Genomic DNA, 14,404 nt, shown 5'->3' with positions numbered 1-14,404 from the left:
GCCATTTTAAGACCTGTGCGATTAAAAGTTATCAAAATCTAAAGTCTACATCGAACAGTGTTGCCGTGGCGATGAAGCAAACTTTGATGTTTCGCCACAAAGTAGGAAGTTGCTGTAACTTTAACAGACACCAATTTCTCATGATTGATAAGAGTCCCGTCCCAAACACATCTATGTGTCAATGTTGAGTCATAGTCATAACAATGCTTACTGGACACAGGAAGTCAGCATCATGTGACAGATTGACATGAAACTCACACGGTGTGTTCTCCACCTCATACACTACAACATGATGAATAACTAGTGGCTTAGAGTAAACTAGTGGCACATAGGAGACACAGGAAGTTACTCTAACTTTAATACATGTTCCAACCTGCACCAAATGTATCATGTAAATAAATACAAATAAATCTAACTATACAACTTTCATCTACAACTGTTACTAGTGTGATATTACTTTATGATGTCACATTCAACAGTTGTACATTTAAGACAACAAACAACTGCTAATAGTCACAGAGGAAACATTTTCTAAATAAAAAATAACCATACAACTTACATCTACAACAATTCTTCAATGTCAGTTTCAAAATTGATGAATGATCACTAAAATATGTTAATGTCTCTTTTCTCTGTTGTCGGCTGCATTACATGTTGAACCCTTTGTTGGTTAGAAATTTACACATAATTGATCATTTCAAAATCATCATTGAAATCTCCCATGACTGCGACTATGTTACTTTTTGGATCCAGTCAATCAAGTAATTTGCAGAGATGTTCTTTAAACAAAGACATGGGCCAGTAAATGACTGATATTAATATGTTTTATTTTACAGAAATATAAATCAAACATTACAAACTGAACGGTGGCACTTTGATAATGTTAGAAGCCAAATTGTCTGCACTATACAAGCCTGCTCCACCATGTTGTTGTCCTTGCAATGCTATCAGTGCTGGGTTGTTGTTGCTGTAAGATAAACTTTGCGGATTGCTTTGAAAACTAAAACTATTGCTGTTTAATGAGGATGCAGCAGGTGGCCATGTTTCTGTAAAAGCAATACAGTTAAGCTGCAAATGCTGTGCCAAATCCGATACATGTCGACTCAAATTTTGCACATTCATCAAAAAAAGTAAAAGCAGTTGTACTAAATTTGTGCATAGTAGTATTTTCAGGAATGGGGTCGTACTCTAAATTGCACCCTTAATGTCTTCCTCACAATATCTAGCTTAAAATGTTGAATCACCAAACCTGACAAACTTCTAACACAACTTAATACCACATACGCCTGTATATGCCTCTTTAGCACTAACATGCCCATCCTTTGATGCTTCTCTATGAGCATTAATTAGCAACAATCCCGTCTGTCTTTCTGCCTTTGACATGTAAGAAATGATGTAAACAACACATGCATAAGTGTAGACGACATGTTGAAGGCCCATATTTGTATTCCAACTTCCAATTCCTTTTTTTGCTCTTTTTGGTAGAAAACAGCTTCCATATAATTAGTAATGGTAATTTAGGCTTGTGGTTTGCTGTTGCCATGGTAACAGATGAGATTTCAGTCAGATTCCCTCAACTGAACAAACATAGATATTTAGCCAAAACACAATAAATATTATTTAGTATTTATCATTAATAATGTTTCATATATGTTTTTTTCTGTTTTTAGAAGAAGCAAACCTCCGTAGACTCGAGCTGTACTTTCAAATCCAGATAATAGCCGGCTTGTCATTAAAATAACGTCACAGAGGTAACAGGTTCATATGAGTGTGAATTGGGCAGCGCCGCAATAACAGACAGTCGTCGCCACGGTAACAGACAGTCGTCGCCTCGGTAACAGACAGTCGTCCCCTCGGTAACAGACAGTGGTCGCCTCGGTAACAGACAGTCGTCACCTCGGTAACAAACGGTCGTCGCCGTGGTAACAGACGGTCGTCGCCTCGGTAACAGTCGTCACCACGGTAACAGACAGTCGTCACCACGGTAACAGACAGTCGTCACCACGGTTACAGACAGTCGTCACCACGGTAACAGACAGTGGTCACCACGGTAACAGACAATCGTCACCACGGTAACAGCTGCTCTCTGGCTGTTCGGGGCTCTGGACCCTCCTATATCCTCCAGCTGTACTCCAACGTATTTATAAAGTGTTTAATATGAATATAAATCTATATTTTATGAATGTTTGTCTCTAGATAGAAGAAGAAGATTTCAACTCAGTGGTGCTCAACCTGAGGCTCGCGACCTCTCAGGGGTCGAAGCGGAAGAGTTTGTTTGTTTGTGTTGTTAAAAATGAAGAAATTCAACAAAAATAAGAAGGAATAAACTAAAACATAGTTCAATATGAATTATATTATGATAATGAATATAATTATATTATATTTTGAACTTTAAAAGTTTTTTTATTTAGAAATTAATAGATTAGTGGATGAGGTAAAAATAGAGTTAAGAAATTAAATAAAATACCTGAAAAAATCTAAATATCAGATTTTAAATAATTAAACATTCACAAGAATAATCATTAAAATTTAAAAAACAAATCAATAATTTAATAAAACACATTCTTCTTTTTCCAAAGTCGCAACTCGTGAATAAAATATGCAAATTAATAAATGGAATATTTATTGTACCTGTTTTTTTAAAAATGTAACCCTTTAAACAAACCTGTCGGGCGTCTGTGAGGTCGCGACCCGTCAGGTTGACGTCACTGATCACCTACCTCTGAGTGGAACCATGTGACCCTGTTACCATGACGACAGGTGGGCCAGGTGGATTCTGATTGGTCGCATGGTTTCATGATGTTTATGACTGTTTAACCCTTCCTGTTCTTCCTGATGTTAACATCAACACCGAGAATGCAAATAAAGTTATTTCAATCAGCTTCTAGTCACTGAGTGTTTGTGTCCAGCAGGGGGCGCCAAATAAAACCTCAGCAGTCACATCAGGACAGATGTGTCAGCTTAATTTACAGATTTTTTTTATCTACAGATGTTTTTATCTCTTCCTGATGAAGAGTCTCTTTCAAAGCTTCAGTCCTGAGTTTAAGTTTATGACTTTATGATAATTTCATATCTTTAGAGCGACACATGAAATAAACTGCGAAGTGATAATAACAGTTTATAACTCATTTACACTCTGTTTAACTGGATTATGTTGATTTTGTCTATAAAATAATGACTATAATAAATAAAAGTTAATGACACACTGAGGTCGGAGGCTGAAACTGAAACAGTCGTCACAGAGAAACAAAATTAATTCTCAACTTTATTGTTTCATACAAAACTTCACAGTATCAGAAAGTTGGAGTGAAGTCACATGACTAAGAAGGAGTCTGAATTGCTCTTCGTCTGACTCATCACCTGGGACCAAGCTGCCGAGGGAAACCCTGCGAGGAGCTGAAAGCTCCAGACAGAACAGCTCCCAGGATCCTCTGAGCACACAAACCCCTCCACCACGATAAGGTGGCAATTCACAGAGGGGGTACAGGGGTATTTTTTTGTCTTTTTTTTTTTTATATATCAGGAGGCGAGTCTGAATTCTCCGATCGTCGTTTTGATTTCTTGAAGATCACAACAAGAAAAACAAAAGCTAGAATCAGAATCAGAAACAGACCGGCCGCCGGCACAACTGCTCCTAAATGTCCACTTATGTGTCTTCCATCGTCAGAGTTTCCACCTGTGAGACCTGCAGAGGAGACAGACAGGTGAGACATCAGCTGACAGGTGAGACATCAGCTGACAGGTGAGACATCAGCTGACAGGCGAGACATCAGTCACATTATTTTTCTACACTAATATAAACACAAACAATTAAAGCTGAGACTTTACTGAAGTGTTTATTATTTTATGCAATGTCCAATAATATGAAGCCTGAAGAGTCTCACCTTTATAAACTCACCTGAGTCTCACCTACAGACTTTATAAACACCTACAGACTTTATAAACTCACCTACAGACTTTATAGTCTCACCTACAGACTTTATAGTCTCACCTACAGACTTTATAGTCTCACCTACAGACTTTATAAACTCACCTACAGACTTTATAGTCTCACCTACAGACTTTATAGACTCACCTACAGACTTTATAGTCTCACCTACAGACTTTATAGTCTCACCTACAGACTTTATAAACTCACCTACAGACTTTATAAACTCACCTACAGACTTTATAGACTCACCTACAGACTTTATAAACTCACCTACAGACTTTATAAACACCTACAGACTTTATAGTCTCACCTACAGACTTTATAGTCTCACCTACAGACTTTATAGTCTCACCTACAGACTTTATAGTCTCACCTACAGACTTTATAGACTCACCTACAGACTTTATAGTCTCACCTACAGACTTTATAGACTCACCTACAGACTTTATAAACACCTACAGACTTTATAGACTCACCTACAGACTTTATAGTCTCACCTACAGACTTTATAGACTCACCTACAGACTTTATAAACACCTACAGACTTTATAGACTCACCTACAGACTTTATAAACTCACCTACAGACTTTATAGACTCACCTACAGACTTTATAGTCTCACCTACAGACTTTATAGTCTCACCTACAGACTTTATAGTCTCACCTACAGACTTTATAAACTCACCTACAGACTTTATAGACTCACCTACAGACTTTATAGTCTCACCTACAGACTTTATAGACTCACCTACAGACTTTATAAACACCTACAGACTTTATAGTCTCACCTACAGACTTTATAGACTCACCTACAGACTTTATAGTCTCACCTACAGACTTTATAAACTCACCTACAGACTTTATAGACTCACCTACAGACTTTATAGTCTCACCTACAGACTTTATAGACTCACCTACAGACTTTATAGACTCACCTACAGACTTTATAGACTCACCTACAGACTTTATAAACTCACCTACAGACTTTATAGACTCACCTACAGACTTTATAAACTCACCTACAGACTTTATAAACTCACCTACAGACTTTATAAACTCACCTACAGACTTTATAAACACCTACAGACTTTATAAACTCACCTACAGACTTTATAGTCTCACCTACAGACTTTATAGACTCACCTACAGACTTTATAGTCTCACCTACAGACTTTATAGTCTCACCTACAGACTTTATAGACTCACCTACAGACTTTATAGACTCACCTACAGACTTTATAGACTCACCTACAGACTTTATAGTCTCACCTACAGACTTTATAGACTCACCTACAGACTTTATAGACTCACCTACAGACTTTATAAACTCACCTACAGACTTTATAGACTCACCTACAGACTTTATAAACACCTACAGACTTTATAGTCTCACCTACAGACTTTATAGACTCACCTACAGACTTTATAAACTCACCTACAGACTTTATAGACCTACCTGAGTGTTGGACCTTCAGGACGATGGTGTTTATGGTCTCAGGTGTGGCTCTCTTTCTGTGTTCCTTACTGTTCGCTGACACTCGACACTCGTACGTTCCGCTGTCGTTGACGGTGACGTTCTTCAGGATCACGGAAACGTCTCCGTTCTTCATCTCTGGATCGACGAGCTGCACTCGATGATGGAACGATGGAAGCTGGAAGGACTGAACTGAGCGCTTGTCTCTGTAGAAGAGGACGTATCCGTCTGATGCGAGGTCAGGTCTTCTCCACTGTAACAGTCTGATGGTTGAAGCTGGACTCTGACACTGGAGCGTGGCGTTCTGTCCAGGACGCACTTTGACCTCCTGATGATCTGAACAGAACCAATCGTTAGCTTAGCGTCAGAAATTCTTTTATCGTCTTTTTATACATAAAATATTTCCAACCTTGAAATGGATGATGATGCTAGCATGTTGACAATGCTGCTAACCTGCTGACAGTATCGTTAGCATGGTTAACAGATGTTAAAGTTACCATGTTTACAGTTAAGGTTTAGCATTCTAGCATGCTAACACAAGCTAATGACATGGATGTGTTATTAGCAGGCTCACACACAGTCTGCACATTCTCCACCAATACAGACGCTGCTTATAAAACTCAAAATATTCAGAACCAGTCAGATGAAAATGACTTTTCTGCCTATGAATCCTGTCTCTGCGTTTATTTCTCTCTGATGCCAAATGTGTCATAAAATCAGGATTTTTTTCTTTTCCAATGAAATAGTGTGACATGTTTGATCATAATGTGTTAGAGGTGTTTACAAAAGTTCAGCCAATCAGAGGTGACTTTGTGTGAGTATCTGAACACACTGGACATATAAAAGCACATTTCACTGTGTGAGAATCAGAGCAGCTAACAGCAGACAGAACAAAGTGTCTCTGATTCATTTAAAACCATCTCTGTTATCTTAAATCTATATTATTATCAATATTAATGTCTATATTATTATTATTTATATTATCATCTATATTGTTATTTATATTATTATGTATATTATTATTTATATTATTATCTGTATTATTATTTATATTATCATCTATATTGTTATTTATATTATTATTTATATTATTATTTATATTATTTTATATATATTATTATCTATATTATTATCCATTTTATTATTTATATTATTATCTATTTTATTATTTATATTATTTTATTAATTATTATTATTTATATTATTATTTATATTATTTTATATATATTATTATATATATTATTATCTATATTATTATCTATATTATTATTTATATTATTATCTATTTTATTATTTATATTATTTTATATATATTATTATCTATATTATTATCTATATTATTATTTATATTATTATCTATTTTATTATTTATATTATTTTATATATATTATTATTATCTATATTATTATTTATATTATTATCTATTTTATTATTTATATTATTTTCTATCACATTACATGTAAACAACACTCAGAGCAGATTTTCATTCTGGATCAAAGCAGAAAACTCAAACATTCCCATAAAAGTTTCTCATCGAGGAAAAAGCCAGAAAATCATTTTCCTGCTGGAATGAAATGAGCCGTTAATAATTTAATAATTTTATTCCAACATTTCTTCAGTGTTTTACAGCCGCTGTGATCGTCTGTTTGGGTCTTTGTGAGTCACATGACAGGAAGTTGTAATCAGGGAGGGAGCAGGGAAGATGATGTCATCTGTTTTTCAGACAGTTAAGTTATAAACTAAAGTGAACTTTGAGCCGACGACTCAGATAAAAATCAGAGAAACAAAGTTATTTTAAATCATCCTGAACATCAACGAGAGGAAATGATTTTACAGCAGCTGGTGAAATATTTCAGTCTGGATCAAAATGATGTGAAGAAGAGAGCATGACAAAGCAAAAACACACACACACACACACACACACACACCCACACTAACCTTCAGAGGTGCTGCTCAGGACTGTCATGATGACACTGGCGAGGACAGCCATGGACATGATGGCTGCTGGTCAACTTCCTCACTGAAGCTACTTCCTGGAGTCACACTTTATATCGTCTGAGGGCGTGTCTGCCCCGTGTCATGTGTCCTCTGTGAGACACGTCGTCACACACACACACACACACACACACACACACACACACACACACACACACACACACACACACACACACACACACACACACACACACACACACACACACACACACACACACACACACACACACTGTTAGAGCCACTTTGACACATAAACTGTAATCAGTGTCTGTTGTAATCATGTCATTAAAGGTTAATAAAGGTTATTAAATGTTATTCAGTCTGTTCTGAACATTATTGAAGCTCATGTTAGAGTTAATCCACAGCTGATGTTCAGGTCTTGTATATGTTGAGGATTATAGATGTAAATGTTTGGTATTAATGTGTTGCTGTTGTTGTGTACATGTGCAATAACATCCTAAAAACATGCTGCTAATGTGTAGATAAGTTTGGGCTGAAACCAGTGGAGGGTTTAGATAAGAGCGGCATGGTGATATCTTACAGGGGCACGCACCAAAAGAGAAAAAAAGTGTTTTCTATTTTTTCTTATTTTTGCGTCATATCTTGTTTTTCTAATGTCAGCAGGAGTCACATGTCTGTAATGTCTGCACACATTGTTGGCACAGTGGCGGATTAAAATATGGGCGGCATCTTACCAAGGGATGCACACACCAAAAGAAGAAGGTAAGAGGAGCAGGGAATCAAGCGCAGCTATGGGAGCCAAATGATGCAAAAACTAAAATTAGTCACGGTATCAAATAAACCACAATGTATAAAAGAAATCACTATCATCCTGTGCACATGCATCCCTCCATCCCTGCATCCTTGGTTCCATCCCTGATGACACCAACGCCAGCAGCCCCCTGGGAACAACACTGGCCAACCTCCTTTATGTTCCTGCTTTCTCTTCTTTTCCCCCTCCTTACCCCATTTTATGCAGCTTGCCTACTGCAGCCCCCCCCTCCATCAATCCCCCCTAAAGCAGCTAACGCCCAGCCAACCTCTTCCTAAAGGTTTGGACTAAAGAGGAAGACCTGTGCTAACCTAACCCTGCCCAGCTGGATGGGTCTCAGCTGCAGCATTTCAAGTTGTCGCTTCCTCCTAACCCTTCAGAACAACATGTCCCCATAATCCTACCAAGCATGCATCGTGCCACGGAGGAGCCTTGTTATCTAAAGCCGCCAGGCCTTCAAAGTCCTTCCTATCCACTCTGAATACTGGCATCACTCCAGTGTCTTCTGGAATGGCGCTTACTATTTCACAGTATGTCTGACCTCTTAGTGCAAAATAAACCCTAAATATTTAATTCCTTGTCCACATTGTGCTGCATCCTGCTTAGCATCTATAAACTACTGCATGTTATCCACTTCCTTGATCACTTCCTTACGTCACATCACTGTCTTCAGAAATCAGGGTACTGAGACCGTGACTTGGCCCACAGGTGCACTAAACATCAGCTGCTTTCACTACCAGGCCACCTCAACTACGCCATTCGCATCATTCTTGATAGTGAGAGTTCTGTGTCGGTTGATCTGCAAAGAATAATCAAATCAGGAGTTCTGTCTCAATACGTTTTAATACGAGCTCGGTTCAGGTCTGCATTCCTGGGACACTGACAAAGATTCGTTCCAGAGCACAAGATTCTTATACTGTCACAGAGAGGGTCAAATATCGTCAGTACATATTTTGAGCAGAATGTGATTTCCTTTTTGTGGAACCTCGAGCTATTCCGGTCTATTATCAATCATTCTTCCACATGTTTCTTTAGACTTAATGGCGTCATGCTGAGCACAACATGGCTGCCAATCCTTCCTATTCCATCTCCTTTCCGAGGCTGCATCCCTTCCATCCCTCCATGACCACATTGCATTAGATGATAAATGCAGGATTGTAATTAAAACTGTGGCACCAGTTCTTCTCTTCATGGAATAGCTTCTCTTTCTTCTACGATGAACACATGTCCAGACCTGAAGACATCAAACTGTTCACCAACGTGGCTCCTTCCATTGGCTTCAGCGGATATTACAGTGACAGATTGTTCTTGACTGAATGTCTTCCTGAATTCTCATCCCTCACTCCTAAAAATGTAAAGTGTTACTGTAATCACATTACATTTATCTGTAATGCAGTAATGTAATGTGTTACAGTTTATACATTCAGTAATCACATTACAGTTACTAAAACTAATATGTTGTGACTTGTGTTACCTAAGTTCTTTAGTTATTATGTATAAATTGGGAGGATTAAAAAAATGGTCAAAGATGCTTTTCATGTACACTTCCACAACAACTGCCTGACCTCTCATGTTAACACAAAGCAGTGAAACACTCACAGACCCACAGTGATGTTAAGCTGAGTGAATGCAGACCTCAACCAAGCAGCTAAAGCTTGTATGTTGCTCGTTTGTACAGTGGAATCTTTGTCTTTCAGAAACAAACTCAGCAAATAACTGATATTAGTGAACGGACAGCCGCCATCAGACAGGAGAACTTTAGTGAGCTATCTGGACCGGTGTTATACCAGGATGGAAGCGCCATCTAGTGCCCATGGAGAGGCTCTTCAGCCTGGCCAGTCTTTGCTGACTCTGAGGAGAAACAGGTTGTCTGACAAATGATTTCAGAGACTCGTCCTCATGAGATTTAACTGCTGCTTTAGTGATAAACATGTCAAATAAACAGGACTTTAAAGGTTGGCTTGGTGAGTGAACACTCACCAGTACCCCTCTAGCTACTGGCGAGCGCTGGATTTTACTGGGCAAGAAGCGATGAAGTGCCCTGCCTGTCCACAGTACAGACAGGATCCAGTGGTCATCCGCCTCTGTCTCTCTGCTGGGGTAAGACGGGTGTGGTCCACTTGCATCGGCTCTGGATCAGGAGTGCTGGTGGTCGGCAGAGTGGTAGGCATGTCCCTGGCCAATCTGGAGCGAATGGAGAAGGCTCTCCTACCCGGGCGCTGTTGCAGCCTAGAGTCAATTCTGATGGCCAGGTCAATCAACTCCTCGCAGGTCGATGGGACACCAACTCATCCTTGATTTCATCTGATAGGCCATTCAAGAAGGTGTCAAAGAGGGCTCCTGCGTTCCAGGAAGTGGATGTTGCCAGGGTTTGGAAATCAATGGCGAACTCTGAGACCTGGGCGCATGTGTAGCAGCTCCCGTGCAGCCTCATGGCCATGTTTAGAGCGGTCGAAGTCAATCAACAAAAAACTTCAGCCAGTAGGGCAGTTCAAAAGTCCACAACAAAAATCTTCACTCGTAAGAGGAGTAATCAAAAATGCAAAAACAGAAGCTTGGCAGGGCAGAAAAACAAGCAGAATCCAACAAGGAGAACAAAGAGGTCAAACTTCTAGTTCAGGGCTCCAACAGCACTCACAGAGCATGGAGTGAGCAGAGTTTAAGTAGGCCAATCAATTAGGCCAGCATAATCAGGGGCAGGTGGCAAAAAATTAAGTAATCATGGGCAGCCAAAACCACATGGCCAGGCCGTACACAAAGGAACCACCAGAGGGCAGGCAAAAAGGTAAACAAAACATGACAGAAAGTGACAAGATGTCTTTTGGATGGAGGTAGCTCACATAGTTTTATTCGAGAAGACATATCCAGAGCACTTAACCTGCCAGTAATAGGTAAAGAAACACTGAATGTTTTTGTATTTGGCTCTAAAACACCTCAAAGACTGATGTGCAAGAAGGTGAAGGTGCGTTTAAGGAACATCAGAAATAATCAGAATATCGAAGTTCAGCTCCTGGAGACGCCCAAGGTGAGCTCTTCAATTATTAAAATGGCAAGTGAAACGATAAGAAATGATTTGGAGTCAAAAGGAATGCCTATGGCGGATGTTCCCGTGAGAGGAATGGAATCAGAAGAACTGGGAGTCCTAATTGGAGGAGACCAGTACTGGAGAATTGTCACTGGCAAAATGGAAAAGCTTTAGCTAATAAAAAAGCATTATTACACATTATTACACATGTTATTACACATTATTACACATTATTACACATTATTACACATGTTATTACACATTATTACACATTATTACACATTATTACACATGTTATTACACATTATTACACATTATTACACATGTTATTACACATGTTATTACACATGTTATTACACATTATTACACATTATTACACATTATTACACATGTTATTACACATTATTACACATTATTACACATTATTACACATGTTATTACACATTATTACACATTATTACACAATATTACACATGTTATTACACATTATTACACACATTATTACACATGTTATTACACATTATTACACATGTTATTACACATTATTACACATTATTACACATGTTATTACACATTATTACACATGTTATTACACATTATTACACATTATTACACATTATTACACATGTTATTACACATTATTACACATGTTATTACACATTATTACACATGTTATTACACATTATTACACACATTATTACACATTATTACACATTATTACACATTATTACACATGTTATTACACATTATTACACATTATTACACATGTTATTACACATGTTATTACACATTATTACACATTATTACACATTATTACACATGTTATTACACATTATTACACATGTTATTACACATGTTATTACACATGTTATTACACATTATTACACATTATTACACATTATTACACATGTTATTACACATTATTACACATTATTACACATTATTACACATGTTATTACACATTATTACACATTATTACACATGTTATTACACATGTTATTACACATTATTACACATTATTACACATTATTACACATGTTATTACACATGTTATTACACATTATTACACATGTTATTACACATGTTATTACACATTATTACACATTATTACACATGTTATTACACATTATTACACATTATTACACATGTTATTACACATTATTACACATTATTACACATGTTATTACACATTATTACACATTATTACACATGTTATTACACATGTTATTACACATTATTACACATGTTATTACTAAGGCTGTCAGTGTTAAAACGTTAATCTTGATGTGATTAAGAGCCGAGCATGCAGTTTTTTTGCACCAAGAGACCAAAGAGATGTGTTTTTTATGCTTATTTGCACGTCACGTTTTTCTTTTTCTACTTTTATTTGTGTATTTTTTTATTAACAATATGTTCTAATCCATCTATATTCTGCATGTTTGAAGTAGACATTGTTTTACCCCAGGCTCATTGCACTTCTTTTGATTTGAAATACATCTAACAGTCAAGTTCATAAAGTAACTTTGTTATTACTTAAGTAATATTGTTAATATGGACTTAAAGGCTTTTGTATTGGCAAATATTGTAATAGAATTTTAAACTTGATAAAATGTAATTAATTGCAATTGTACACATGCTAACTCAGCCGTGGGTGCAATTTGTCTCTGTGATGTTACAGACACATTATTGAACTTCCTGTGTGAGATCTTTAAGATGTTTTCATCTCACCTGCTCACTGTTGCAGAGGAAACAAACACCAGCTACAAACAGGAAGTAGAAGAAGAAGAAGAGGAGGAGGAGGAAGGAGCATCAAGGGTTTCGATTCATACGACTGGACGGCAGAATGAAGCAAACATCTCTTTGGTTTCTGCTCTGTGAGTAAAGTTAAATTATAATAATCAATAATCAGCTGTAACATGTAAACTTAAAAAATCATTACAAAATGTCCTTTAACCCACAAACTTCATTTTAAATGTTTTAATCCTGTTTGATTTGTGCTTTTGTTAAAATTCCTTTCCTTCTATTGTATGTTTTGTAGTTGTTTAATTTATTGTTATATATTGTTATAAATTATATTATATTTTTTAATTCTGCTGTTTTTCAGACTGAACCTTTTAAGAAAATAAATAATCCAGATGGAATTGATTGTTAATGAATCATTGATTATTGTTATGATTTAAATTATTCTGAATGTAAAAACTGTCTGTTTATTAAGTTATTATTGTCTTAAAGTTCAGTTTACTATATTCACTCTTTATTAAGGCTGAAACTTAGTCAGTATCAGTTTGGCTGAAGTTGTTTTTTCTCTGCTAACATGTGAAACCTCATTTCCCTTCAGGTCTGACCACAGCGCTCTGCTGCAGGCCGGCTGCAGGTTGGTACACGTTACATAACAGAGGTGTCAACGCTCACAAACACAGCAGCAGAAAAAACATCTAAAATAAATGTCACAGCACATATTTCCTGTTTAATGCACTTTAGCATTTACTGACATAATTACAGGTTAATTCATTTGTTTTTGTTACTGATTTAATTTTCCTGTGAGGTGTTTTACATGTGAATGACCAGCAGGAGGCAGCAGAGAGCTGCTAGCAGCTGTTCATGCAGTTATAAAACACTAAAAACTAAACAATAATCTTTTTAAATGTTTTTTGACTGAATCACAGTGAATACAAACAAGTGCATACAAAGGAAATATTAAAATGTATTTCACTCTATTGCTTTGTTTGATTGATTTAATTTAGGCATTTAAAATCTTCCATAGTTCAGGGAGACATCTTATATGACAAACTTTATATAGTTTATTATATATTTAACCAGCAGGGTATCTGATGACTGTATGTGTTGATGGCTCAGACCTTGTTCTTCCCATTCAGCCGACTCTTCAGGACCTGCCTTACCCTGTGTAGGTATTTGGCTGGTGCTGACTTCCTTGCCGCCTCCTTGTGGTTCCAGAGGTATCTGTAGCTTTCCTGAACATCTGTAATGTTGCATTCTGGTAGTTCGGTTCTGATAATCTTGTAGCCAAGCATCTCTAGGATCAGCTGATTGGTCTCAATAATGGTAATGATCGTATGTCTAGCAGATCTTCAGAGGGTACTTTGCCCTTGTGTTAAGGGACTTTATGTTGTAGTTACTTGGGGCTTGGTACTCGGAGTGTGGGGTGATGACGTTATCCCCCCTCTGACCTGGTACCTGTTGTACCTCA

At 37.2% G+C, this 14,404-nt stretch overlaps 2 protein-coding genes across 2 annotated transcripts in view; one reads left to right on the top strand and one right to left on the bottom strand.

Annotated features, from left to right (window-relative positions):
- Positions 1-3,519: 3,519 nt before the first annotated feature.
- LOC134006250 (butyrophilin-like protein 8) lies at positions 3,520-7,400 on the bottom strand. Its single transcript, XM_062445338.1, has 3 exons — positions 7,343-7,400; positions 5,387-5,740; positions 3,520-3,560 (listed from the first exon to the last, which is right to left on the bottom strand). Exons 1-3 carry the CDS (start codon positions 7,398-7,400, stop codon positions 3,520-3,522), a joined length of 453 nt encoding a protein of 150 aa, XP_062301322.1.
- A 3,492-nt stretch (positions 7,401-10,892) lies between these two features.
- LOC134006249 (Fc receptor-like protein 5) overlaps positions 10,893-14,404 on the top strand; it is a 6,112-nt gene continuing 2,600 nt past the window's right edge. Inside the window, exon 1 of the mRNA XM_062445336.1 lies at positions 10,893-10,956. Within this exon, the coding sequence (XP_062301320.1) occupies positions 10,893-10,956 (64 nt within the window). The remainder of the gene's footprint in view (positions 10,957-14,404) is intronic.

Source organism: Scomber scombrus, chromosome 23 (assembly GCF_963691925.1).
Source record: "Scomber scombrus chromosome 23, fScoSco1.1, whole genome shotgun sequence".
Taxonomy (NCBI): domain Eukaryota; kingdom Metazoa; phylum Chordata; class Actinopteri; order Scombriformes; family Scombridae; genus Scomber; species Scomber scombrus.
The sequence above is the reverse complement of the archived record's forward strand: the minus strand, read 5'-3'. Positions and strand labels throughout refer to the sequence as shown.

What these genes read in the sequence shown, in the direction of transcription:
- LOC134006250 (XM_062445338.1), bottom strand. Translation starts at nt 7,400, where the DNA reads ATGTCCATGGCTGTCCTCGCCAGTGTCATCATGACAGTCCTGAGCAGC. An exon ending in CCTGAGCAGCACCTCTGAAG is followed by an intron (nt 5,741 to 7,342) that starts GTTAGTGTGGGT and finishes GGTTCTGTTCAG; the next exon opens with ATCATCAGGAGGTCAAAGTG. An exon ending in CCTGAAGGTCCAACACTCAG is followed by an intron (nt 3,561 to 5,386) that starts GTAGGTCTATAA and finishes GTGATCTTCAAG; the next exon opens with AAATCAAAACGACGATCGGA.